Below are 26844 nucleotides of genomic sequence, written 5' to 3'. Positions count from 1 at the left end.
AATTACAGAGTTTAGAGCTTATTGGAAATATAAAAATATCTGTATTTTCAGATCTTGAATAAAATTTGCCATTCAACAAAGTAAATGTGTCATGTATATGTACAAATGGAATAACTCATATCTAAATGTTTAATGAATTAGTTGGGTAAACCAAATGTAGGTATTAATTTATCTTCATTGTTCACTTGGTGTGAATTCACTTCAGAAACTTAAGGACAGAGCTTCTGTCATATTCCTAACTCAGCATGGCCTAACCATGACCCACAAGGTGAGGAGCAGTTCACACCTCCTGTGGCCAAGCCCCATCAGAGTGCGCTGTGTGAGCTGCCAACTAAAGGTGATGCTCCAGCAAGAGCTGCCATTCAGAGCTTGGAAACCCAACCAATACAGATGAAAGTATCAGCGTTTATGTCTGTCTTTAGTTTTTGCATTTCAGTAGTTCAGATTTCACTGAAAGTTCTTTGGGAACTTCAGCACATGGAAGATTAGAATCAGTAATTTAGTATTATAATGAAGAGTAATTAAGGCCTTTCCAAGATACCAAGAAGGTGATCAAGGAAAGCTCTCTTCTTCCTTTGCAAATCTAGTCTGGTGCTAGCAGATTAAATGAAGCGCAACTCATGGTTAATGAAGTTTTTACTATTCTATTAAAATAAAATTTAGTCTCTTAAAATGCTTCCCTTTCATACACAATTTCTGTCCATACTTTGTCTATTTTAGCATAATTATAACCCATATTTAGCCCAGACAAATGTTTTTAGATTTTATTAATTTCAGTACATTGTCAAGTAGACACACAAGTGTATCTTCTCTTCTCTATATGTTGACAGCCTAATTCACATGCCTGTAAGTTCATCTAAGACTCTTTCCACTAAGGCATAGAAAACAAATGACCTTTCAGGGAAATACCTATCAGCATTTCAATCAATGCTGCTGCTTTTCAGTTAGGATTATTAAAAATCTCAAACATTAATCTCCTGTAGGTGCAGAACGACAGTCATTTTAGATACTGGTTTCTTTGGAGTCTGATTTAAGAGGGTGATTTGTAGGAGTAAGTAGTGGAGTGATTAATGAGATTTCAGTAGCTTTTTGCATAGCTTCCTATCTAAAGCAAATAAAATAAAAGTCTACAAACAAACAAAACCCCCAAACCAGTAAGGGCACATTAGTTGTGTGCCTTTCACTTCTTCCTGTAAAATCTTACACCCACTCCTAAAAGTTTCATTTTGCATGAAAGCTATTTAAGCAAGAGTTTTAGCAGATGCAGAAGACATTCAAAGAATTTGTGGAAATTCCTTATGTTCTGCTTTATGAAGTCTGTTAGGCACACTTGGCACAGGCTGTGAGCCTGACCCTGATTTCCAAGCACATGAATGGCCAAAATGAAATGCCATTTCTGTAATACTTTTTTCCCTTTTTTTTAAAGCATATATTAGTCACATATCTGAAGAAAAAATATTTTACTCCTTTATTTTAAGTTTAGGTAGCAGTCATGAGAGATTAGATGCTGTTAAGTGCAACGAAGCATGAAGATTACAAGATAAATGAACCAGAGGCTTTTCAGCTCAATAGCATCATTCAGCACGTAATGATACAGACTTTGTATTTCAGACACAAATGTCACCTTGGGATTGAAATTACGCTAGATGAATCTGCGTGAGCAAGTATAACTGAGATAGTTCCCCACACCCCGATTACCTTCCTCTTTTAAATATAGAAAGGAAAATGAGTCCTCCTGAATTGAGACATGAGTTATTTGTGTGTAGTATTTGTGATGGAAAATTCTTTCTAAAATTAACACAGTAATAAATATTCTTCTTCTTTCCTTTCATATTTTAAAGGGACAGGCTGCTTCCAGTGGCAGAGTATTAGACTAGCCTGATCCTGGTCTCTTAGGGAATTAGTATTTGACTAGTACCTACAGCATTATATATTAGAGTCATTAATTGTACCATAGCAAAATATTTTTCTGCAATTTTTCTATTACATTTCTTTAAAGTCACATGCAGAATGTTACTTTCCATGTTGTATATTAGTTGCAGCAACTGTAATATGAATGATATGCTGGTGGGTTTTTGAAAACCTGAAGGACATGAATCTGCCAGGGAGCCTAGAATGGGACTTTTAAAAAACAAAACTAAAAATCATTTAACTACTATTAAAAAAAAATCTAAATTCTGACTAAAGGTCCAAATTAGTAAATTTTATCAGCCTCTATTAATTTAATTCTTCCACTTCATTACAGAAAGACACCATTGATCCAAAATGTATTAGCAGTGTTCTGTTAAAGCCAGGAGAGGGCAGACTTGAATTGGAAACTCTTTCTGCTGCTTCAGTTACTTCAACTTAAAATACCAGATAGTCCCTTGAGCTCAAAGCTGAACACAATCTCATTGCTTCTCTACTACTCTAATTACACTTGTGCTGGATAAAAGCTTCTTTGCAGTTGCTGTTTGACAAAATGAGTGTTTTGCGAATGTTTAAATAAAGATGCTAATATGAGAGTGAATCAGTCAGTGGATTAGCAGCTGTGTTTTACTCACCAGGGATAATTCACACTACTTAATCATTAACTATGTATATCTAAATGATTTTTAAAAGCTAGTGAATATCAGTATCCTCATTTTACAGGAGAAGAAACTGAGGAATAGAGTGGCAACTTTGCAGGTTACCCATCTGGGTGACTTACAGAAATAAGAACAAAATCCAGATTTCTGATCCAGAGCTTTGCACACATAAACTATGACATTTCTAACTCTTATAAACATTATGGAAATGATTGCTAGCAGCCCAAATCGCTGAGACTGAGGAGCTTACACCGATGAAATAGCAGACAACTGACAGTCAGGTTGTAGATCGTGAGAAGAATATTTTTCCCCAAAATGTGTGGCGATCAGATCAGGTGGCTAAAATCAGTTTTAAGAATAGTATTTTATTATTAAAACGAGTACTTTGCATTTTTAGATATCTTTGTCATTCACTGTTCGGTTGCAGTCTTTCGAAAACCTTTATGGTAGCCTGTTACTGCCTCTTTAACACTATATTCAACATTTGTAAGTGCTGTGTGAAGGTTTGTAAGAATAAATTATGAAGGAGTCCACTTAGGGTTTCTTGGTGATTTCTCCTTGTACCTTGTGTAATTTTACACCTCACAAAGAGCTGACACCTCCTAATAGTCACAATTTTCCATAATTCCCAGAACCCTGAATATGCAATTATCTCAAAAGGGAAAAGATTAATTTGCTTTTCTGAAGAACATAAAATGTCCTCAAAATAACCACTAATTGAAGGCGTTTGTTTACAGACTTATTTTATAGTCAACCACTGGATCCTTTAGCTGAAGAAGAAGGAAGAAAGATAATGATTCAATTAACTAAAACTGCTGCTTTGAGAAATGTGTTTTCCAGTGTAAAACTTATTTTATTCATCCCTAAATTATACATTGCCGAAGACTGTTAACTGTTATTAAGGAGAAATAATCTGAGTTTTTGGGAGCATGGCAGGTTTTTCCTGCTGTAAGCTCCACAATGATCTTTTCCTATACTAATCCTAGATGGTGTATATTTTTCCTTTGTTTGTACACAACTTTGCCTTTTATTTGTAATACATTTGTGAAATGTTCAAAAAATTAGTGCTTTAAGAGCTACTCAGGTATTACTACCTCAGAAACACATCATTGTTACATACAGTTGTATTCGTTTTGCTGAGTAGGTTCCAGCTCAGTTACAGAAGGAGTTACAGATAATGCAAAAAAACTGTCCTAGAGCAGCAGCTGTTTCTATAGGCAGATTGGCCAAAAGCCTATATTTCCCTATATTTTTTACATGGAAACAAAGGGATAGATGTATGTATTGTCTGAATAGAGAACATGGTGGTGTTGTGTGCCTGTGACAAAAAAATACAATAATATTTTTTTTGAAAAGTATACTTACTTATGGATTTAAAAAAACAGAATATGCCATGTATTAAGCTTGTATTTGATCAAGATCAGTTATTCTGGTAATGTTCCTTCAGAGATGAGAGTTTTAGTGACAGGGTAAAGATACTTCTACATCTGCGGAATTTAAAGCCTGCTACTGTCAAGTTGCCAGGACCCTTAAATGTGTGCTGAAGTGTCCTTCTCTCTTTTAGTGAATCAAAAATGTTTATACTTACTGTCACAAGTAGTAGAAGAATACCAACAATTGCTTCCGTGTTTAGAATTCTGTGGAGTCTGCTACCTGTGAGCAGACTCTGCTTAAATTATCTGAAACTACTAGTTGCTAACCTCATTCTTGACATACTTCAGCCTCCAACAGCCTGCTGAAACTTCTGTTACACCTTCTGGGAATCTATCTATAGTAATTTCTTTCTCTCCCCACATGGCTCCAAGCCAGAAATATATCCATTTACACAAATGCTTCTTAACCTTGCTCACACTGGTTTTTTGTTGTTTTTTTTCTTTCTCCTTCTCTGGTTGTTGGATGCTTTTCTAGTACATTCAGTACTTGCCATGTTTGCTGTGTAATGAACTGGTGGTTAAGTGCATTTTCTAAACTACTGTTTGTTTCAGTTTTAGTACACTGAATAAAATTATTTCTCTGTTGTCATTTTATGGGCATCTTACTGTAACATAGGAGTCCTAATCAGTTTTCTGATAAGGTCATATTCTTCCTTCTCAGCAGGGCAATAAGGCCCAGTTGACAGAGAAAGCCTTCGGCATTCACAGAGTAACCAGCACTCCTGAAGGCTGAAAAAACATTAGGGTACAAACATTCTTCACCAGCTACCTGGCAAGTTCCAGTGTCCCTGTCATGAAGAAACTCGTTATAAGTGACAGGGAAGATTTGCTTGCCCCATGAATGCTACTGGAATCCAGACTAGCTTGTCTTAATTCTGAAAAACCTGCAGCTCACACACGTATGTGCACTGTGTCCAGCTCCAATGTCCTCAGCGCAGGGAGGACATCAGCCTGTTGGAGCGAGTTCGCAGGAGGCCACCAAGATGATTGGAGGAGGGATGGAGCACCTCTCCTATGAGAAAAGGCTGAGAGAATTGGGATTGTTCAGCCTGAAGAAGAGAAGGCTTTGGGTTGACCTAATCATGGCTTTACAGTACCTGAAGGGAGCCTGCAAGAAAAATGGAGAGAGACTATTTACAAGGGCATGTAGTGACAGGACAAGGCGGAATGGATTCAAATTGAAGGAGTAGATTTAGCTTAGATATTAGGAAAAAATTCTTCACTTTTAGGAGTGGTGAGGCACTGGAACAGGTTGCCCAGAGAAGCTGTGGATGCCCAATCCCTGGAAATGTTTGGATGCCCAATCCCTGGAAATGTTTAAGGCCAGGCTGGGTGGAGCTCTGAGCAACCTGGTCTAGTGAAAAGTGTCCCTCCTCATGGAATGAGATCATCTTTAAGGTCTCTTCCAACCCAGGCCGTGCTGTGACTCTGTGTACATGTGTTTAGGCATGCATTATACGTATATAAACATATACAGTATAGAACTGTAGGTTTATCAGAATTAATTGAAAATGAGCCAGCTTGGATATCAATACCAACACCATCATTGAGGATACATGTATAGACACATAGAGCAAACCTCAGCTGCAGCTGGGAAGTCCGCAGTGTTTCAGCTACCTAGAACCACCTAGGAAAATATTTGACATTAGAAAATGAGGAGCATTTTGATTGGAGTGATTAGGTTGATACATAGCAGTTCTATAGTAGAAGCAGGAAGAGATAGTCTGGAATTTTCTGACTCAAAAAAATTAAAAATGTTTTTCACGCACTTCCTGTATGGTTGTGATGAATGCTACACCAGAGTCCAGTCCAAGCTCTGAGAAAGCCAGAAAGTGTGTGGTGACAAAAATAGCCACATATCATGGTTCCATGACTGCATGCTTGATTGAGAACAAGGATTCTGCATTAAGCTTGTACATAGGGCAGCGTGTAGCATCTCTTACTATATTCTGTGGGATCTTAACCACATTTAACTTCCATTTTCAATTAGATCTCAACACTAGGAAATAAAAACACAAATTGTACCTTTTGCAAAATTTGGTTTATCTCCAACTTTGATAAATCCAGCCTTGCAACTTCCAGTCCCTGGGGTGTCCAAATACCTGTCCCTAGAAGACATTACTCTGCATTAGAACTCATAAACTGTTAGATCAGTGAAGTTTTCTTCCAGGTACTGTACCACGAATCTGTACTTTTTTTCTCCCCTTAAGGCAGCTGGAGTTTTCAGGCTATCCCCTTTGACTGCATCTGTGTCACAAGGCACTGACATCAGAAACACATCTTAGCCCTGCTATCTCAAATGAATCCGGTTATGGAAAGAAGAACAAGATTACTAAAAGAATGGATTTTAAGATTTTACTTCCAAATAATAATGAGAAGCAAAAAAAGGCTAAAAGCCAGGAGCATGCAAGCTCCTACTGGTCAGTTTTCAGCTGATCAACACTGGCTTTTAACAACTAGGTGCAAATACTAATTATGGACTTCACCGTGCTACCCTACATTTCAAAGTGTCTAATGCTGTCATGTAGTTGCACACTGTAACACTGACTGCTAAATGCAGACTTACCCTTCTTGACTTCATACCCAGCACTGGTCAGGATGAGCAAACCTCAGCTTCAAGATTTAAGGTAAAGTACTGCCTCCTGTCAGTGGTAACCTATCACATTGCTGGGCACAAGTGAAAAGATACTAAACCAGGAATGGTTTGGTTTTCTCCCACTAACCATAAATTTAGAGCATTAACTTCATGACATCAATGAGAGCGCTGTGTTCAAATCCTCCAGCACGTGTCATGGGAAATACAGACTATCAGTTTTCCATTTACTATTTTGGCAGGCATAATTTTGTTGTTTTTCAAGCTGTTTACATTGGCCACCCCAGTGTTTTAGTTAATTTCACACATATTTCAGCATTTCAAGAAATCTGTGCTTCAGCAGACATGGAGCATGTTGTGTGTGTCCCCCCAAAATTGTAGAGTTTCTTTCACTGAGTATGATATATATTAACATTTACAAGCCTCATTTACATTTCAACAGAGCATTCACCTGTGCCCTGTCAAAGACTCCATGGGGCATTAAATTATATATTTTAGAGAGATTATGAATTCTAATAAAAGGGCATCAGGAATGTCCAAGGCAGGTGTAGAGATCTGTAACAGCAAAGTGAAGGCTGGTATAAATGAAGTGTATACAGAAGTTCATGAAAGCATCAGCAGAAACAGCAGAACAGAGGGTTAAAAGGATGGACTCTTGTTAACACAGAAAACTGTTCCCAGCAGAAAAAATAAGGAATTGTTCTGTTTATGTCAAGGCCAAAGACTGCACTTCAAAAACAAATGACTTGTCAGCAAAAGAACTATCATCCTGACCCCAGCAGGATAGTAACAAGGCTGCAGCATCAGATTTGCCTTGCCTTTCCTGTTAGCCTGTCCAGAAAATACGTGTTGAAAACAAGATAAAACAGGCACTGGGCAGCAACCTGGCCTGTCATTTATGGAGAACAAAGTAAACAGGATTCTGAGGTGAAAGATGACCACATGCCACCTGATGCCTCCTAAGGGGAATGAAAGTTCTGTCCAGAAACCAGTTTGTTGTCCTTAGTCAAGGGCTTGTAGTGAGGAGGGCTTGGCAGCAGCCATCCCTGTTCCTTTGTGTCAAACTCAAGCGATCCTGGCCAGGCCACTGGGACTCTATGTTTTGGTGCTCATGAATATATGAGTGTCAGAGAATTAAATTTAGAGGAGAATGAGTGCAAGTGCATAAAACCAACTTGCTTAAAGATTTTGTAAATAAATACCTTCTCCCCTTTCAGAAGAACTCACGCTGAACTTTCTCACACTGATTCGTCTCTTATAGCAATTTCCCATTGTTACATGAATGAACAGTCATTCATGTTGAGAATCATATCCCAGCTCCCCCACAGACAGAGGGACAGAGATGCTCATGACTTACTCTAACTCTTGCATTCCTTCCTAGATGTGGCATAATAACAAACTGCATGTCACTTTATCTACCACTATATAGATGATCATTTCCTCCCATTGCTTTTCTAAATGCTTGGTTTGCTCAACCCAAAGGGACTTTGTACAGCATTTCATGACATGGAATTTAAGCTTCTCTGAGGAAATCCATGCACTACTGGAGTAACATAATCAAAGAATGACAGTTGAGTGGTTGTTGATAAAGAACAAATTACTCCATGGAAAGCCACATGAAAAATAAAGGGTTGGAGAGAAAGTGAAGGAGGAAGGGTGAAAAAGCCTACTTTAAGTTCTAAAACAATAAAAATGAGGAAATAACATGTTGGTCTGATACAAGGATGATATGGACTTGGCCAACATCACAGTATGACTCAAAGTTGGTAGAATGTTTGAATAATGCCTTCCAACACCCCACACTACTCTGGATCCGTAGTGCCAGAGAAGGAGGGTCTTAGAAGGGCTCAGTTACAACAAGGCTGAGCTGTAGCATGTGGAAGAGGAGATTTGGTTCATGATAGGGTTCACATATCAACCTCTGCAAATGACAGGATTAGGGCAACAGACTGCACCGCCTTTTGCACTTTCCAGTAAAAATCTGGTGGAGAAATAAATATCCTTGTCCTTGCCTTTTACCATAGTAGCATTAAAAGAACCTACAATATGTGCATCCATTTAGCTGGTCAGCCAGATGTCAATGAGGCTCAAAGTCCTCATGTTAACTACCACAAGAGCCTTTTCTCAGAGGACTAGTCAGGTGTTACCTGGGAGCTGGCTGCATTTGATCTTAGATCACAAAAAGAGCTTAGATGTTTGCTCTAGCACAATTATATGTTTATTCTTCAAAATTTAGTTTGGAGTTTTGCAGAAAGTAGGAAGTCTGCTGATAAGTCACCAGCCAGTTGGCTTCCGCTGTTCCAAGAGATGACCATGAGCTGGTCTTTCTAAATGTACTGAGAATCTTACACTTGCTAATTTAGCAAGGACTGGTGTTGTGCTCACTGCTGCGTAACAGGCTCCCTCAACAACTGACGGAAAGGAGGGCAGGTGCTATAAGGAATTGTTGCTACTTACAGATCAGTGCCTGGCAATGCTAACCAGAGGCCTGGCAAGTGTGAAAGCTTTGAGAAAGCTTTGAGAAACTAAGTTTGTGTTCAAACACTCAAATGTTTTACTATTGGCATTCACAAACTGGATTTTCTACCCAAGTAAGATGCCTGAAATCCAGCACAATCTCATAAATGTCTTCTCTGGAGTGCCTGTAGATTTATATAGCTCAAGAGCAGAAATTTGCTCTGTATATCCTTCTCTTACAATTGATGTTAGAAGGCTTGCCAAACTTCTGCCTTCATATTTATTTGGCACTCAAATCAAAAAAAGGAGCATTGGGAAGGGGGAAAGCCTGGTCTGCTAAGAACTGTATCTGCCAGATAATAAACTATGTATTTGGGGGAAAATAGTGATGTGCAAAAGTATGCTTAAACCCAATTTGCTGCCTCACACAGCTGGACCATTTGTCACCATGGTAGGTGACCTGAGAGGTACTCTCAGTCATGGTCCACTGGAGGTGCTGAGGACTTCTATGTCCTGATAAACTATGATCCCTCACAGCTTATCACATCAATTTTTGACTTGCCAGTCAAGAAAGGTCACAGCAGCCCAGCACAAGGAATAATCCACTTTCTAGATCATCCTCAAGGATAAAGAGTCTTAATTCAGGCATTACTAAATTACAGAACTCTAAAATTACACTGCTGAAGTTTAATTAAGATGTGAAAATAACCAAGCACCAGGTACTGAGAGTAGTACAGCCATGTCACGAGCACCCAGTCTCAGTTCTGCACAAGGCTGCAGCATCCACAGTAGGCAGCAAGGCAATAACCAAAAGCTTGAACGAAAAGGTGCATCAGCCACAAATTTAGTAAGCTCTCATCCAGCTGCGTAACAGCTCTGTTTTGAAGACATCACAGAAGCATTTCTATTAAAAAATAAAGAAGCTCATAGGACAAACCTTATCATAGTCCCAAAAAGACCTGCATAAGACTCTGGCCCACGCATCACTTGCAAATGAAGGTCAGACTATCAAATCTCCAAGAATATAAGGCACATGCTGAGGAAAAGGCTTGGGATGTTACTCCAGCTACAGAGGGAAGGGGTGGTCTATCATCTGCTGGTAGGTACATGGTAAATACAGTTTTGGTTACCAACTTGCAAGAAATAAATCCGAGGGAAGTGACCAAAAGACAGGCAGCTCTAAGAATTATCTTGTGAAGTTTACGTGACAGTGACACAAAAACAGTCACAGGCAGATCTTTGACCATGAGGGCCAGAATTCAGCTACATGCACAGTCTCCTCTGGGAGCTGTCATAGGAGGAGACACCTTCCACCAGACAAGGTTACTCGAAGTCCCATCCAACCTGACAGATTATTTCCTTTTATAAGGAGACATATAACCAGTGTTTCTGACACATTTTCCTTGTAAAAGTCCCACTTAGGAACAGACCATTTTAAAATGCTTGTGTTTCTCTGTAAAAGAAGTTCATGCTCCCTTCCAGCCCTGTATAGATGGCGAGTTTTCTTAGATTGCAAGGTCTGCAATTACGGAATAAATGCCTTGACAGTGTAACTATAAAATACCTTTAATTAGTGGGATCAGCTCCCTTCCTCTAGAGGAAGGTTTGCACTACTGTCAGAAACTCTGGTTTGTTCTCACTCACCTCAGGGCAGCTCAGTTTCAGTTAACACAGGGGAAAAGTGAAAAGTCTGATAAACACTGATTGGAGACCATATTACCTGCAAATGTGCAGTCCATCATGCAACAAGGACAAATAAATTCCATTTACCTCAAGCTGTGACACTGTGGTGTCAGTGTAGGCTCTCAGTGGTATTAGTGCCATCACGTCTTTTTTACCTGTTCACCTGGGATATTCCATTTCCCTCCTTCACAGGAATCATAAATGGTAGCTATTCCTTGTGCAGAAGGATTCCTTATGTTTTTGTTCTCTGTCACTGCAACTTCCAAGTAAGCCTACAAACAGCTCAATGGAGGCAGCCACCACTAACTAACCCAAGAACAGCTCTCAGGAAGAGCTTGTACCCGTGGAAGCCTGTGAAAGATACATACATTGCAAAATACCATCTGAGTAAAAGGGAAAAAGAGGAATGGTGTTTTTGTTTCTGCCTGACAAAGCAGATCCATACCATAACTACCCAGAAAAATGCAGGAAGTGGGATGTATGAACACTTACATTTTCAACTCAAATGCCAACATTTCTGGGCATGCTGCCCCAAACAGTCTGGTGTTTGAGTAGATATCAGATCTTGGATAGATTTCTGTACTTTCAGAAGTAAAAGTGCCTCTCAGAAATGCCACTCATCTTGGCCTATTGGAACAGGGAGCATCAGACTGTTTTTCTGCTCATACCTTCCTATGAGGGCAAGGTTGGGGGAGCAACCCCAGGCTCAGTAAAATTAAAGAGGGTTCTTATGCCATAGAAGCAGATATGGCTGATACACCATTTGAGCAGCCACCATACGACTGAAAGATGAGCTCCAGAGATGCTCCAAAACCAGAGTCCCAGCACCAAAGATGTAGCACCAAGCAGAGCAAGCCACTACAGAAATCTCAGAGCTTGTGTGTTGAAAGTTCTGTTTCCATGAGGTTTCTCAATGCTGGCCTGGAAAAACAAATTTAAAAGCCACTGACTTGCAAGTAATAATCTGCATGCAAGTGATGTTTATTTATGAAGCCATGTACCTAAAAAAGGAAGGTTAAGGTAGGGTCAATAAAAACACACTCTAAGATGAAGGAGGACATTCTGCTCTCATGGGCATCAACAGCACCAGTCCTACTAAATTCAGAAGTCAAGGTGTTTGCTGATAGAAAACAGAACATCCACCTTCATTCCAGGTAAGTGGAAATATTATGAAAGGAAGCTGAAGCCTCCCGTGAAGTGCTGTGAACAGTTTCAGAAGAGAGCAATACTGTATCTGATCTGTTCAAATCAGAACAATTTTGTGCTCTCCTTTTGGAGCAAATCTTTCTGGTTGCAGCTTTCATGAGGAGCAAGTGACATCAAGGGCTCTGGTCTAAAGCATTAATTACCCTTTAATCTTCCTTTAATTTTTTATCCATGCTTTGGAGTCCTCAATGCAAGTTACTGCAAACATTTAGGCAGATACGTAACTCCCTGTTTTCCAGACACAGATGGATAAAAAAAAGTTTAAGCACCATGGCTTCTCCTATAGTTGAAAGTAGATGGATGCTTTCTCACCTTCAAACAACTAAATGTGGTAAAGACTCAATTCCCCTTTTCAACATGTTTCTCACATTTTTATTAAGTTAATAGGGAATAAAAATGATTAAACACATTGTCTACAGTACATGCAATCTAATAAACTGGACCAGCAATGGTTTCCCAAGCATCACAAAACGACACATTTTTTCATCCAATGTCCAATATTGAGCTCCTTGAAGCAGAAAGGATCTCTGTTGGGAAGAGCCTCCCTTTCACTATTAGCCTGATTAGCTTCATTAAGCCACCTTCTCTACCATGCTGTATTTGCCCTTCCTACCACATACATACTGTTACATTCAGCTTGATCCTCACAGATGAAAAGTGCTTACACAGGGGAAAGTTAGAGGAATACCTGGCAATATATTCTAGCATATATTCCTTATTATCCTTTTTTAATTGCGGTCACTGTGGCATTATCTCCAGTTTCCAGTGATTGCAGGTTACAGCCTTGGGCATTACTACACCAAACAGCCAGCCTCTGAAATCTAAGGCTTTGCCTTCATTCTCACACTCATTTGTGGTATCTTCACCTACACAGACCAGTCTTCGGGTCTGAAATCCATCAGGAGAGGGGAGGAGAGGACTGATTTCTATGGGACACTAATTTCAAAACCACACTTGGTTTCTAAGTGGTGTTTTAGAGCAGGAACAACTAATTTTGGGAAAAGTAGTGCTTTAGACAATTACGTATTTTAGTGGACAACCAAAGCTGCTGTAGACTCAAAGGAGCCAATTTCCAGATACCTGGGGACATTAAATCAGCTCTACTTAGCTTCAAGAAGTCTACAGAAAAATTGAACTTGGTAACAGCTCCTTTTTCAGTAATTCTGTGCCTGCTCCTACGAGATATTGCTGCCACTTCATCTATTTTATTTTGGTTTTTAAGTCCCAAGAAGGGCAATAAAGCTGGTGAGGAGTGCAGGGCACAAGACTTAGGAGGAACAGCTGAGGGAGTTTGGGGTGTTTAGCCTGGAGAAAAGGAGGTTGAGGGGGGACCTTATCATTCTCTACAGCAAAGGTGGAGGTCAGTCTCTCAGGTAACAAGTGACAGGACAAGAGTAAATGGCCTCAAGTTGTCTCTGGGGAGGTTTAGATTGGATATTAGAAAATATTTCTTCCCTAAAACGGTTGTCAAACACTGAAACAAGCTGCCCAGGGAAGTGATGGAGTCACCATCCCAGGAGGTCTTTAAAAGACGTGTAGATGTGGCACTTGGGAACATGGTGAGCTTGGTAGTGTCAGATTAATGACTGGATTTGATAATCTTAAAGATCCTTTCCAACCTCAATGATTCTATGATTTTTTTTATGTTTATTTACAATATGTAGCAATAATTTAAAAAATCACAGACTGATAAACACACTAAATGTATGTTAGATTCTGGTAGGATATATGGCCTAATGTTAACTCCCACATTTTGAATGAAGATTAGTTTTATGCAACACTGAAACCAGTCTCCCCTCTGTAAGGCATTCAGCACAGGGGCAGTAGAACAACTTTCAGCTCCACCAGTGTAGTGATCAATAACGTGACATGGTACTGTTATGCCAGAGCAAGTGACATATGGCCATGTAGCTGCACATTATAATTAACCACTGATTAACAACAGAAAGAGGATAGACTGTTACATTCAATTAACTTGCCTTCCTTTCAGATGACAAGCAGCTGAGTGCTGAACACTTAATATACTTTTTGCAAATTTCCTTCTCTGCAAGTATTATAATTGCTGTAATTAGCACAGATCAACTATGACAGCAAAACTCTCATTTCATCTATACAATGCAGTAGCTTATAAAAAGTTAGGTTTCATCTGTTTTATTAATTAGCTAACCAGTATTTCTCTTTTATCACACGTTTTCATAGAGTTCCATGTAGTTTTTTTCAGATAATTCAGTCAGCTACTATATAACCCTACAGGAAAAGAAAATTTTCCCAAGAAATATGAATTGGGATGAGTGCAGTTGACGACAGACATGCACATCTATGAAGAGGTACAGTGGTGTGTGAGAATTGATGCAGGTGTTTCACATTTGTTGTTGAATGAGGGTTGGTATATTCTCTCATGCTGTTTCCTTTCCTATGGACTGTGTTTTAGTCCGTAGAAAAAAAAAAAGGCTGCCAAGGCACTTTGAACCTCCTTTTTGACTTTCTTCTGTTTTCCATAAGGTGGCCTGCTGTCATAGGTGCTTGGTGCTTCATTTGACTTGACATTTTGATTTGCCTGTCAGAATAGTGCAGAGATTAGAAGAGGTGACTGGCAAGGCTAGAGAGGAGTTTATGCTAACTAGCAACTTGCCCACTGAGCAGATATTGAGAGATTTGAGCAAATGTGGTCAAGTCAGATCACACTTCTGTCAGAAGGACCCGTAGAGTGACTTTGGGACTGCAGCCCTGCTGTGCTTTATGTCATCCATCCAGGCAACGAAAGCTGCACAGAAAAAGGTTAATTCAAGTACTTTGTACAGCACAGTCCAATAAAGCACTGAGAGACTGCCATTACATTTCCTCAAGGAAATGTTATCTGCTGTGATAACCGAAAGGAGATCAGACACTGACCTCGTGAGTCACCGGATTGTTCTTCTTGGCATAAGGAGTCTATTCAGACCATGTACAGTGGCACGTAAAGGAACTTGTGGGGGTCACCGTGGTGCCTGCGGGAGAATGATGCACAGCTCAGGCTGTGCACTGCCCGGGATGCCTGACCTTCCACTGTCATTTCAGAGAAGTGGTGACACTGACCACAGGAACACCACCTTTAGCCTTCATCCTTGTACTGACTGGCCATGGGGTGGCAACGTCAATCCTCTGGAAAATACCTTCTTACACTTGCTTGCCTCAGGCCCCACTCCTGCTCCTCCCCCTGTGTTTTTTCCCTTGATCTGTTTTTATAGGTAAGGAATCTGTACTCATATTTTAATTTCCTTTGAAATAGTTGAATTCAGCTTTTTATTCTAGCAATAGTTCACCACGAAGACCTTCTGACCCCTCTAGACTGTAGGTTCTCTTCTGCTCCCTCTTCTTTCAGTTCCTTACACTCTTTAAGGGAATTCGATGTTCAATGCCTCACAAGATTCCTCCCCTTCTTAAGGTGGCAAATGCCAGAGACTCTGTCCTTCAGCTGAAGTTTCTTTAAGCATATGGCTTTTTGCTTTCCCAAAGGTACCACTCACACATTTCTTGACACCAAAGCATGACAAGAAAATTATCAGTGCTTAAATCTAAGTAGGAGAATGCAGATACCAGTGCTGCCCACAAACATTCTTCTAGTCCTGTGTAGGGTTGTTTCAGCATTAAATTTCCTCTCTTTGTTACTGTGGTCGTTCCAGCACTCAGGTTCCTCTCTAAGAAGGAGGCAGAGGCAGGGAAGGGGCAAAATGCCATAGCACAAGCTCTACTTGATAGGATGATGCCTGTGCTTGCAGTCAGGTGGCAGCCACGGGAGAAGAGGTTTCTTCCAAAAGCTCTCCCTCCTCTGGTAATCTCTCAGCTTTCTGTGTGTTTCATTTTGCACAGCTCCTTCATTCATTCAAAACTGCCCACGGGGACAGGCAGAGAGGAAGCACACTAGACATTCTGAACTGCCCTTAAAGCCTCTGCTTTCACCTCCCATTCACCTCTTTTCCCACAGCTCAGTACAAAGTGTGCTTTATACAACACGTTTCTCCTTTCAAGCATGAAACAAAACTATCCCTCAGCACTTGCACTGTACACTGCCTACTCTTATTAGAGTAGGAAGGAATAATTACAGGGATTATGAACGTGGTACTGAATGTCAAGGCACATTAGAACTGTTCAGTATCTCAAGAACAAACCAAGATTCTTCCAAGGGGCTGCTTTTCTGCCCGAAATTAAATTATGACATCAAGTACCTTATAAGTAGATCTACCTACTAAACTAATTTTCTTTGTGGATCTAAGGAGTTACTCATCTCACATTACCAGAATGTGTCAAAATTCTTTGTGCTCCCAAACATCATGGGTTTTTATTGAATACTGCTCCTAAGGTGCAAAACCACTCTGCCATTCATAGAGAATAGGGCACAGGTATCGTGCTGCAGTATGCATCACATATGCCAGGCTTTACAATAAAAATGGGTCATACAATGTGGATCTTGGAGAAATACATTAGTTGGTAATTTCTTCAAGTTATGTGTCCATAAGCACATTTTATTTTGGGTCATGATGTCAAAGCAGGGAACTGCTGGATTGCACTGGTCTGTGTCTTCATTCCTCTGCCACACACAGAACTGGCTGCCACATGAACACCTCAGCACTGGGCTGGCAGCATTTTGACATAGCTGATGGTGGCAGGAAGCTTGCCTTAGGCAAAGACTAAAGAAGTGATGAAAATCTCTCCTTGGTCCTTCACTGAGCCTTGAAGACCTGAAGCACATTCATGCTGGATTCAAGGGCAATGTTTTTGTAGCATGCCTTCCTATGCTGGTAGCAGGAAAAAGCAAGTTCTCACAGATAACCAAAGCAGCTTTTAAACTTATGAATTTGACACAGTATGGAGACAGTCAAGGAGCTCTGTCCCAATGTGAAGAGTTAAGAACCAAGATTTGTCAGAGGACTCAGCTAGAGCTGAACAGGTATCATCCAGTTGTAATGAAGCTTTATCAGCCTTGCTCTTATTCCCCCGTAAAATTCAAAAGCTGGTAAAGTTATTACATACTTTTAAGTGGGATCATGAAGGAAGAATAGCAGACACAGGAATGCTTTAGAGATTCGTGCTAGAGTTCTTTCCTTCCTCCCTGCTTTAGACATTTAAAAATGCAACTACTTTATGATTATTCAAATAATCTGAACAGATGCAGTTGGAATCTTAAATCCCAGCACCTGTCCAAATTATTACAAGCTGATCTTTACAGCCTAGCCAGAGAACTACTAAACCAGATCTAGTCTTCCTAGACATCTGCCTGCTTGTAAGGCCTTTAGCAAAGAAGACAGCTGTTGACATTCAGAGCTCTGCTGAAGCCCCTGCTGCTATGCTAAAGCTTCTTTTAGCTTAATGTAGCAGGAAGGGGAATGTATGGATTCAATTCAGTCAGAATCAGTAAGAAGGCAGCAACACTAAGCCAGTTGTTCAGGATAAGAGGAAGTAAGAGATGGGATGAACACTTTGCGGGTGTCAGAAAGGATCTCCCTGGCGCAGAAGGTGCTGAATCAGCATGATAGTGCCTGTATCTTTCTTCAGTCAATACAGGGAGAGCTGAAATTAATATAGTTTCACTAAATAGCAGTTGGATTGGTTTTCTCTAATGGCTAAAATGAGAAATATAAATCACAATGAACTAAACAGTAAACAATTTCCTAGGAAATATTAATGCTGTTACCTTGTGATTTATTATAGCAGATTTCTTAAACACCAACATTTTAGGGGCAGGACAGTCTGCTGAAAGATGACATTTGGTATGACAGTTGGCTACAAAATGTTATTATATTTAATACTATCCCAATTCACTCCCAATTATTAGCGAAGTCTGAACTGCAGGTTATTAACAATAATGGAAACACAGTGCATTTTAACAAGTAAAAAAGCAAATGAGAAAATATGAGTATTATGACTTTAAAAAAAAAAAAATCTTTCAGGAGTAAGTGCAAGAACCTTTACAATTTATATTCAAATCAATTTATTCTTGCCAGACAAAACCACAAGGAAAATACACCAGTGACATCACAACTCTTCAGTGCCTATCTCCATCTCCTTTAGATGGTACCTTAGGTCATCAACATCAGTGCTGCTCCAAACCTTTGCCAGCTCCAGCAGTCTCACCCAGTTCTACAATCTCCATACCCAAACAGCTGAAGGGGAAAACATATATGTGTATAGATGTGTAAAAATGTATATATACACACATACATAACAAACATATGTTTTTATGTGTATGTTTTAAGTGAGTCACTGCTCTGTTCCTACTTTGATAGGCATCAAATACCATATTCAATGATTCAGTGAAATCAAAGATGATTTATAAGAGCATCTAGCGACAGGAGGAGGTGGAATGGCTGCAAACTGAAGGACAACAGGTTTAGATTAGATATTAGGAAAAAGTTCTTAACTGTGAGAGTGGTAAGGCACTGGAACAGACTGATCAGATGTGTGGATGCCCCATCCCTGAAAGTGTTCAAGGCCAGATTGGATGTGGCTCTGAGCAACCTTGTGTGGTGGGTGGCATCTTGGCCCATGGCAGGGGGGTTAGAACTAGATCATCTTTAAGGTCCTTGTCAGAGGACACAGAATCTGTGATTCTATGATGTTCAAGTTTCATGCATGAAGAAAGTATCTTTTCAGAAAAAGCACTCGATGGTCATTGGTTCTGTTTCACTATTTGTCCTGTATAAACACTGGAAAATCATACTCACAACAGAGACTTCTTATGTCAATACTTGACACATCTTCATTTACTTTGTTGTGTTGTGTTGTGGAGGGAAAACCTCGTATTTCTTCTCACCTCCTCTGATATGTGCCCTCTCAGAGTAGAAAAACCTACCATCACACTCCAGACCAAGAAACTATGCAGAGGACTGCCAGTATTAGTCAGCACTAGTGATGAGAACAACAACTAGGCAGCTTGTCAGAAGTGCGGTGTGACTCAGACTGACTTCCACAAGTCTTTCCGCACCATTAAATTTCTGAATTGTCCCAGCACATGTAGAGTAACAGATGATTAAACACAACCTTATTTTAGGAATCAAGTTAATGAAGCGAGCACTGTGCGATGATGTGAAGGCTTGTTGCACAAAGGTTTCTGGAGTCAGGGTGACATTCTTCCCACTATCCTGAATTAGCAGATGTATTTATTACCTGGCAGCTGTGGGTTGGGAGAAAACCCCCACACTGAAGTCATCTTTAATACAGAGCTAGATTAACAGAACATGAAAAATAATTATTACAAGCTCAGTGCAGGCAACCAGCTGTGAAGTCTGTAGGAACAAATGTAATTTTGGTAACTGGTTACTAATTGCCTGTAATACCTTCACACATCCCTTTCCCTATGATTGTCCAGCAGGCTCTCAGCTAGTCTCATCCTCCAATTAAGGGCTGTACTTTGGAGTACCACATTTTGGGAAGAGGTATTTGAATTCAGGTTGTATTTCACTAATCAATAGGTATTCCAGCCTGAAGTGATGCAAGAGCCCATTCTAAGCTCTGCCTTTCACTCACTATAACTGAAATGGCAAATCCTACACATTCATAGGACAATCACAGCATCAAGTCTAATCTGTACCTTTTGCAAAGGAAAACTTTTACCTTCTTCAATATTCAGAAGCAGTTTTCCTTTCTCACCCATTTATATGAAAGGAAATTGAGTTTTGACTATTCAAAACAAAAGGTTAAAGACTGACATTGAAAAAAGTGGAACTATGCACAGTGGGATCTCCAACTGCTGCCATCTACTACAGCTCTTCCATTCATCCAGGTTTTTCTACAGCATAGCAACAGAGACTACATTTATAAGGGGAAAGGAAAAAACCTTAAAAAAATGCAGGATCACAACCCTGGACCAACATAGCAGAACTTGCCTTGCACAGGAATCTGCTCTGTAGATGCCCACGGGAGACCACGCTAGAAAAAAGGGCCTAGGAGAGCTGGTGGATGTTCAAGAACCATCTCCTCCAGGCTCAAGAATGGTCTATGGCTACGTACAGAAAAACAAAGAGAGCTGGCAGGAGGCATAAATGCACAAACAAGAAGTTCTTGACTAAACATGAAAAACCAGCACTGAAGAGGTGGAAGAAAGAGCAGCAAACCCAGGGAGATGCACCATCCACATATGCACAGATGGGGTTAGGAAAGCCCAAAAGTGGAATCTGGCAAGGAGGTAAAGGGCAAAAAAAAAAAGCTTTTGCAGAGACACCATCAGCAACAGAAAGACTAGGGAAAAATAAGGTTCCACAGCAGAGTGGGGCAGAGGACCTGCTGAGAGTAGACATGGAAAAAACCACCTTTGCTTCTGTTGTTACCAGCCAGAGCAGCCCCCAGGAACCCTGGATCTCAGAGCACAGAAAACTGTCTCAAGTGACAGGATCAAAAGGCACAAAGTCACCAGTGCACAAAGCCCAGCTGGATACCTGGCCTTACTGGTGAACTCCAGGGGTCAATACCCAGGGCAGGACAATTTCACATCTTTATTAATGAAGAAGACAAACGATGGGACAGAGCTCACCCTAAGTGTGTTTGACTACGAGGAGAGGTTGATAGCCCAGAGGGATATGTTGCCACTCACAGGGACACCAACAGGCAGGAGGTGTGAGCCAACACATGAATCACAGGAAGTTTAACAGGGACTACCAAGTCCTACTCCTGGGAAAAAAACCCAGGCACCAGCACACAGAGGGGCCAGACAGAAGCAGCTGTGGGGGTCTCCATGAACAAGGGGAACATGAGCCAGCCACACCCACCCTTGAAGCAAAGATGGCCAGATCACCCTCAGGTCACAAACAGAGTGATGACTGTAGCATAAAAAAAATCTAGTTAAAAAAACACATTGTAGATAACAGCTGTGTATCAAAGCACTGTTATATTAAGACCACCAAAACTATCAAGTTGCCCAAGAAGTGCTACATTAATGACAGGACCCTCATCTGCTTCTGCAGATCGACAACTCATACGCTTGAATTCACCCTTCGCCTGTCAGTGTTTCTCAGCCGTGGTGTCGTACCTGAAAAGGCTGCATTTGCAGAGCTTACATTCTGTAAAATTGGTATTAAGCATATTTTAAGTAATGCAGTCAACCTTACTGTGACTTCTAGATGTGAGTAATGAAAAGTGTACAAATACATTGCTATGTAATGTATATTCAACAAAGTCTGTAAAGAGGCAAAACTTTCTGCTGTACAAAGTATTTACATAAGCATACAGCTTCAAAAAACCAAATTTATTTTACTGCCAAAAATTATTAAACACTAAAAAGACAACCTTGTAGTTTATACATTAGGAATGTAAGTTTTCAATGTAAGAGAACACTTCACTGCAAAAAAGGTGAAATAGCGTGTTACTAAAACAAAGAACAGTGTCACGTAATGAGCTGAAGAATGAGACAGCATGGCAGTAATTTAAATTCAGGTTCTCATGTGAAGACAGACACCTATAGACTGAGGCAGATATTCCACAGACTTCAGTGACTATTAAAAAATGTACACATCTAGTCCTAGAAGTAGAATTATACAAATACAAAAGGCAATATATTACACACCTATATACACCACTGTAAGCCACAAACACTGACAAAAAGTATTAGACAATTACATTGGAAATTTCTAGAATTCTCATAAGAAACCTCCTTAGAGAGAAGTGTGGCTAAAATAGCTCTATATTTCAGTACCTTTTAAATTTGTTAGGTAATCAAGGCAATTCAAGACATTTCAATCAATTCAGAAAAGTCACTGCAGCTCTACAACAAGTGGCTAGAGGCCACACACTGTAACATGTGGGAATGTTACACATTCTCACAACAAAAGTAATTCTTCTCAATTTCAACAGAGTTTTGGAAGTGTTGCTGTTCAAAGCCTTGGAAACAGTGCCCTCTGATTTAAAACAGTAAGGTCAGTCATAAACGTCAGCATTGAAACAACTTCTCTTATTACAATCTGAGATGATTCACTCCTACATAACATTTTTCCTGCAGGATGTTGCAGCTGTGTATGCTCAGAAGGTATTCATCAGAACTGCCCACTCCCAGGCAGACTATAATATGGATAGTCTTAATAGGTTTTCCTTACACTGTTAAAAGGCATCTGCTTCTTTTCCATACATTTTCCATTCAGCAGTCTGAAGTGATCACATAATGCCCAAACCCCCAGAGTTTGACAATTTTAGAAATATCATGAAAAGAGAGATTTATTTAGAAATATCTGTTTCCTGCCCTACTTTCCCCCATCCCTCTCCCCAGTCCTGTCTTTTTTTATCTTTTCCATTTTTAAGAACAGAAAGAAGCACAACTGAAAGTTTTGGTACTCATATCAGGAAATAAATTCTTTTGCCTCAATCAGTATCAACGTGTGATGTCAGCTCACAAAAACATGTTCACTATGTAAACTGCTCTAGAGACCAATACATACAAATGTACATGAAACCACATATGTACGGAAAGAGCAGCCCATAGTATCAAGAACCTTTCCTTTTATCATTTTCTCAAAAAAGTATGAAGCTTTATGTTATCTCAGTTGTACCAATATGAGCCTATATCTTGGGCTCAGGCAAGATCAGATGGATAAAATAAAAGAATAAACTACCTTTATTTTAATGCCATTTGACTTGTAGCCAACAGTATTGTAAACATCATGTTACACATCTACATTGTATGGCATTTTAGATCCTTCAAAATCCTAATTATTTAGAGCTAAAGGGACTAAATCTTCCCAGTATAATAAATATCTTTTATACCAACACCCAGCTTGAAAGATTGTTTGTTACCTCCATGGTAGACAATCATAAATTAAATATAACAAACCAAAACCAGTAAAATTAGTTAAAAATTCAAGTCCCTTAACACTAACTCACAACTAATACCATCACAACAAATATCTGCCCATTGCAATTTTACTTATGTATTCTAGTTTACGTCTCAATTTAAATTACAGCAAAATTTTCCCAAAGTATTCTCAGGTCCTACACTGCAAAAGCAGATCAGGAGGCTGCCGTGAGATCGGCAGGTTATTTCTTTGCAACATCTAGAGCAAATTTCAAGGGAAGGAAGAGCTCTACATCCAGTGTGTGCAGTACCAGCCAATGCCTACTGTCAGCTGCCCAACACAGTTCTGTTGCTCGTGGTTATGCCTGCTCCAGCAGCCACATGTATTAGCCAATCTGAAACAAATGTGTTAATGTACATTGCAGAAAAACCTTAAAAAAAGAGGCAAAATTTTCTGCTGTACAAAGCATTTACAAAAACATACAACCTCAGTGAACCAGTTTCTTTCACCGGCCAAAGGATTAAAAAATTAACAGGGCAAATTTATAGTTTATACATTAGGAATTAAGTTTTCATGTACAATTAAGAAACCATTTCACTGTAAAAAGTTGAAATACTATGCTACTAGAATAGAACAGTGTCACACAACAAACTGAGGAATGAAAAAGCGTGGCATATTCCTTTAAGCTCAGGCTCTCAGGTGAAGACAAACACCTACAGACTGATGCAGTTATTCTACGTACTTTGGTGAATTGTAAGGAATGGACACATCTAGTCTGCAGTCTTAGTACTACAATTATATAACTGTCCCTATCAACTACGTCTCATCTCTTTTCACTAATTAACCAGCTTATTAATTGCTATAAACCTGAATACCATTAGCTGCTTAAAGGCTATTTGTGCTTCAGTTTAAGTCAAAAATGAGCATCTAAACTTATTTCCAGGCAAATGGGAAAGTCTATCAGAATTTTAGTGATTGTTTTCTTACAAGTTTCTTAAGAATAATGGATTGACAGCTGCAGAAATCTGGACAGTTGGGAGTGACTATGCCTTAGATCTTCATCCTAATACATTGCCTGTTTATCAGCTAATCACTGCTACTGGAGTGGTTTTGTCAGCTACCGCTTCTTCAAATTTCTGCATAGGAAGTTTTAATGTCCTCTTTTAATTAAAATCCTAACATTAGAAAAGTTGGCATCAAACAAACTCATTGAAAGTTAAGGGTTAGGAAACCTTGAGCAGGCTCTGCTGGTTTAGAATTTCAAACTAGAAAAATAATAGATATAAAAGACTAGGAATTACAGTGTTAGTTATATTTACATTATAATTCCCTTTGTGCTTGCAAGTTACTGAAAGTAAACATCCTTTGGTAGTATTCTCTTAGTCTCAAGTACAAAGTTCATGTTAAACACATTGACGCTCCTGATTTGCTTGAGTGAGTGCAAAGGGCTCATATTTCCTGCATAACATTGATACACAAGCACATCTCTTCCCCACAAATAATAAAAATACTGATGGCAGACTTTTCAATGAGTAGCTCTGCAACTGATATTTAAGAATCCTAAAGAAAGACAGAGTCTGTCACATAATTTCTAAGACTAAAGGCTGACTACTATAGCAAGCAATAATAACTCCCATCCAGAAGTACTGCTGCAGTATGACTTTTGGCCCAGTTTTGAAGACATACAGAAAAACTAAAATGCATGTATAAATTGGACTCATATAGGCATAAAGAACTATGAACATTGCAAGATGTACTAACTACCATTACAAAACCAACCACAACATCAAACACTGTAGTGATGCTTCTAGTTTTAATCTTTACATGTAAGCACAGCTTTCTCATGGCTAATGTAAGAGCTCTTATGATGCTGTTCCAAAACTTCATGACAATACTGCAAGACTCCTCCTTAAAAAAAAAAAAAAAAAAAAAAGTACTTGCAGTTTTGCCTATGCCAAGGGTAGTGAAAAAGTAGAATCTGGGAGAAAGTCTCTATTTGTTCCCACACTACACATCTGTAAGAAGCCACACACCTTCATCAGTGGCCAACCAACCAATCAATGCTTGTTCAACTGGGGAAGGTGTAAACTTCTCATGAAGCTGTAAAAAGAGTAAGTTTCCAAGCTATCAGAAGTTGACTCAAAAATAATTTCAACTGTTGTCTATTCACTATTACTGTCAAACGTGAGCCAAATAAGAACTTTCAGGTCTTGGGGTTTAAGGAAGTAATGTATAGCATATTAAGGAGTTTAATTTACCAATATCAGAACAAATCCTCAATAATTCATTTTTCATAATGCCCAATTTAATATCAATCTGTTGACAAAGTTATGCTGATACTTGGAGGTCGCTGCTGATTAGGTGGTTTGCTTAAAATTGGAAGATCTGTTCTTTCTGTTCCATATATCAGTTTTTCCTCCTGAAGACTGCAAGCCGAAAACCTGTTTGCCTCCGTACCAGAGACACCACCACGATTATTTGGAACTGTGACACCACTGACCTGTTCAAAGGATTTGCTAAACACAGTAGTGGTTGTTCTGGCCAGACTATGACTGCCAGGCTTAGGCAGGGACTGGCTAGTTGTCAGTGTCAGTCTCTTCAGAGAGACAAGCTCTAGATTCTCGCTCATAGCTCTCTGAGTTTGTTTTCGTGATAAGTGTTCTCTGCAGGTTTCTCCTTCTTTTTCTTTTCCTCCAGCTTTGATTCCTCCAGACCTTCGCTGGCTCTTCCCTAGAAGGTTCTTGCTGCTCGTGTTGCTGCTGTTAGATAGGGCAGACTGACTTGCACTAGAAGTAGCCCTAGAGTAAAACCCTTCATCAGTTTCAGACACCTCTATTAGTTCTTCTTGAATTCCTAAATCAGAATTACCTGCATGGTAGAAACAGAAATAAAAAATTAGCAATTGACTTTCTTGCATTTATTGATTTTACGTATTGCTCATTTTTTGATATTTACAAGCGTGAAGCCATAAAGCAATAGAGCAGAGTACGGAAGACAAAACACTTACTTACCTATTCCATGACATTTTGGAATTAAGGTTCATTAGGATTAGAGTTACAGCAAATAATGCCACAGAAGCATGCCCCCAACCTCTTTTTGTTGTGATTTTAGGAAAAAAAAAAAATAAGAAATGCGGACTTGTTAATTCATGCAGGAAGTTAGAAACTTAGAGATTAGAAGGTACCACACAGAACAAAAAAAAGTGTAAATCTTATTTTCAGCAAGTGATCCACTACATGATTTGGCAAAGCTTGTTAATTACAGAGGTATGTGATCAATGCCCCAGGACACCCATTATGGTACCTGCATGTTTAGCAACCCAAGAATGCTTTAGGACTGAAAGGTCACTTTCTGCATCACAGGTCTGGTAGTATGAGTTTGAAACTCAAGCACAACATGAGATCTCCAGTACACCATGAAAGGTTGAATTTGGGAAGTCTGAGGTACATGGCAAGATACTTTTCACATTCATTTTGATGGATTTTTCATACCATTGATCACTGGATTTTGAAAACTCCGTATATATGTTTAATAAATTCAAAGGTAGGTTGAGTCTCAGTGTATTTTCTCCAGATTAAATAAATCTACTTGTAAGTATATCATCACTGTCTGTGGCACAGACGAAGCTGTGTGCAATACATGCAATTGTGTTATTACACATGCAAATATATTAACTGCATACTTTAATTCTTGAAACATGCAGCAGTGACCCTTTCAATCAACAGCGGTACCTTAGAGTGCAGCTACAAGTGCTCTGCTAAAACTGCACTCTGCCAGATGAGTTTATTCCATCCTCCATCATTTTTCTTACAGATTTTTGCCTCCTGATTTCTGGTATGCCTTTGCTGTCAGTTCTAGGATCTGTAGCTGTTTCCTGTACTCCCTGTAAATGCTGCACATCATTCTCTGCTAGTGCTCTGCTCTTTTCCCCATTCCCGGTTCTCTCTCCAGCCACACTTGTGACACTAATCTCAGGTATGATAAAGTTGCCCAATTCAGTAGCATCATTACCATTCTCTGGTTGTTCTAGAATTGAAGATGGATAAGAAAAAAACACAAAAGATGTCTGAAACAAAACATGAAACAAAAGCCGATACAGATGACTTAAGCATTATAAATTAAAGCAGATGTACACATATTAACCTCTTGTT

General features: G+C 39.5%; 1 protein-coding gene across 6 annotated transcripts in view; it reads right to left on the bottom strand.

Annotated features, from left to right (window-relative positions):
• Positions 1–21141: 21141 nt before the first annotated feature.
• Positions 21142–26844, bottom strand: part of HYCC1 (hyccin PI4KA lipid kinase complex subunit 1) — a 43869-nt gene continuing 38166 nt past the window's right edge. For 3 of the 6 annotated variants that reach the window (XM_050329430.1, XM_050329439.1, XM_050329448.1), the window contains exons 11-12: positions 26705–26719; positions 21142–25561 (exon numbers count right to left, since the gene is read on the bottom strand). In XM_050329430.1, coding sequence (XP_050185387.1) covers positions 25005–25561; positions 26705–26719 — 572 coding nt within the window. In that variant the 3' untranslated portion in view covers positions 21142–25004. Of the gene's footprint in view, positions 25562–26424; positions 26720–26844 lie in introns of all 6 variants that reach the window. The other 3 variants (XM_050329470.1, XM_050329464.1, XM_050329457.1) reach the window with 3 other exon arrangements.

Source organism: Myiozetetes cayanensis, unplaced genomic scaffold, assembly GCF_022539395.1.
Source record: "Myiozetetes cayanensis isolate MyiCay16 unplaced genomic scaffold, myiCay2020 scf1, whole genome shotgun sequence".
Taxonomy (NCBI): domain Eukaryota; kingdom Metazoa; phylum Chordata; class Aves; order Passeriformes; family Tyrannidae; genus Myiozetetes; species Myiozetetes cayanensis.
This window is presented reverse-complemented; position numbering and strand designations above follow the sequence as displayed.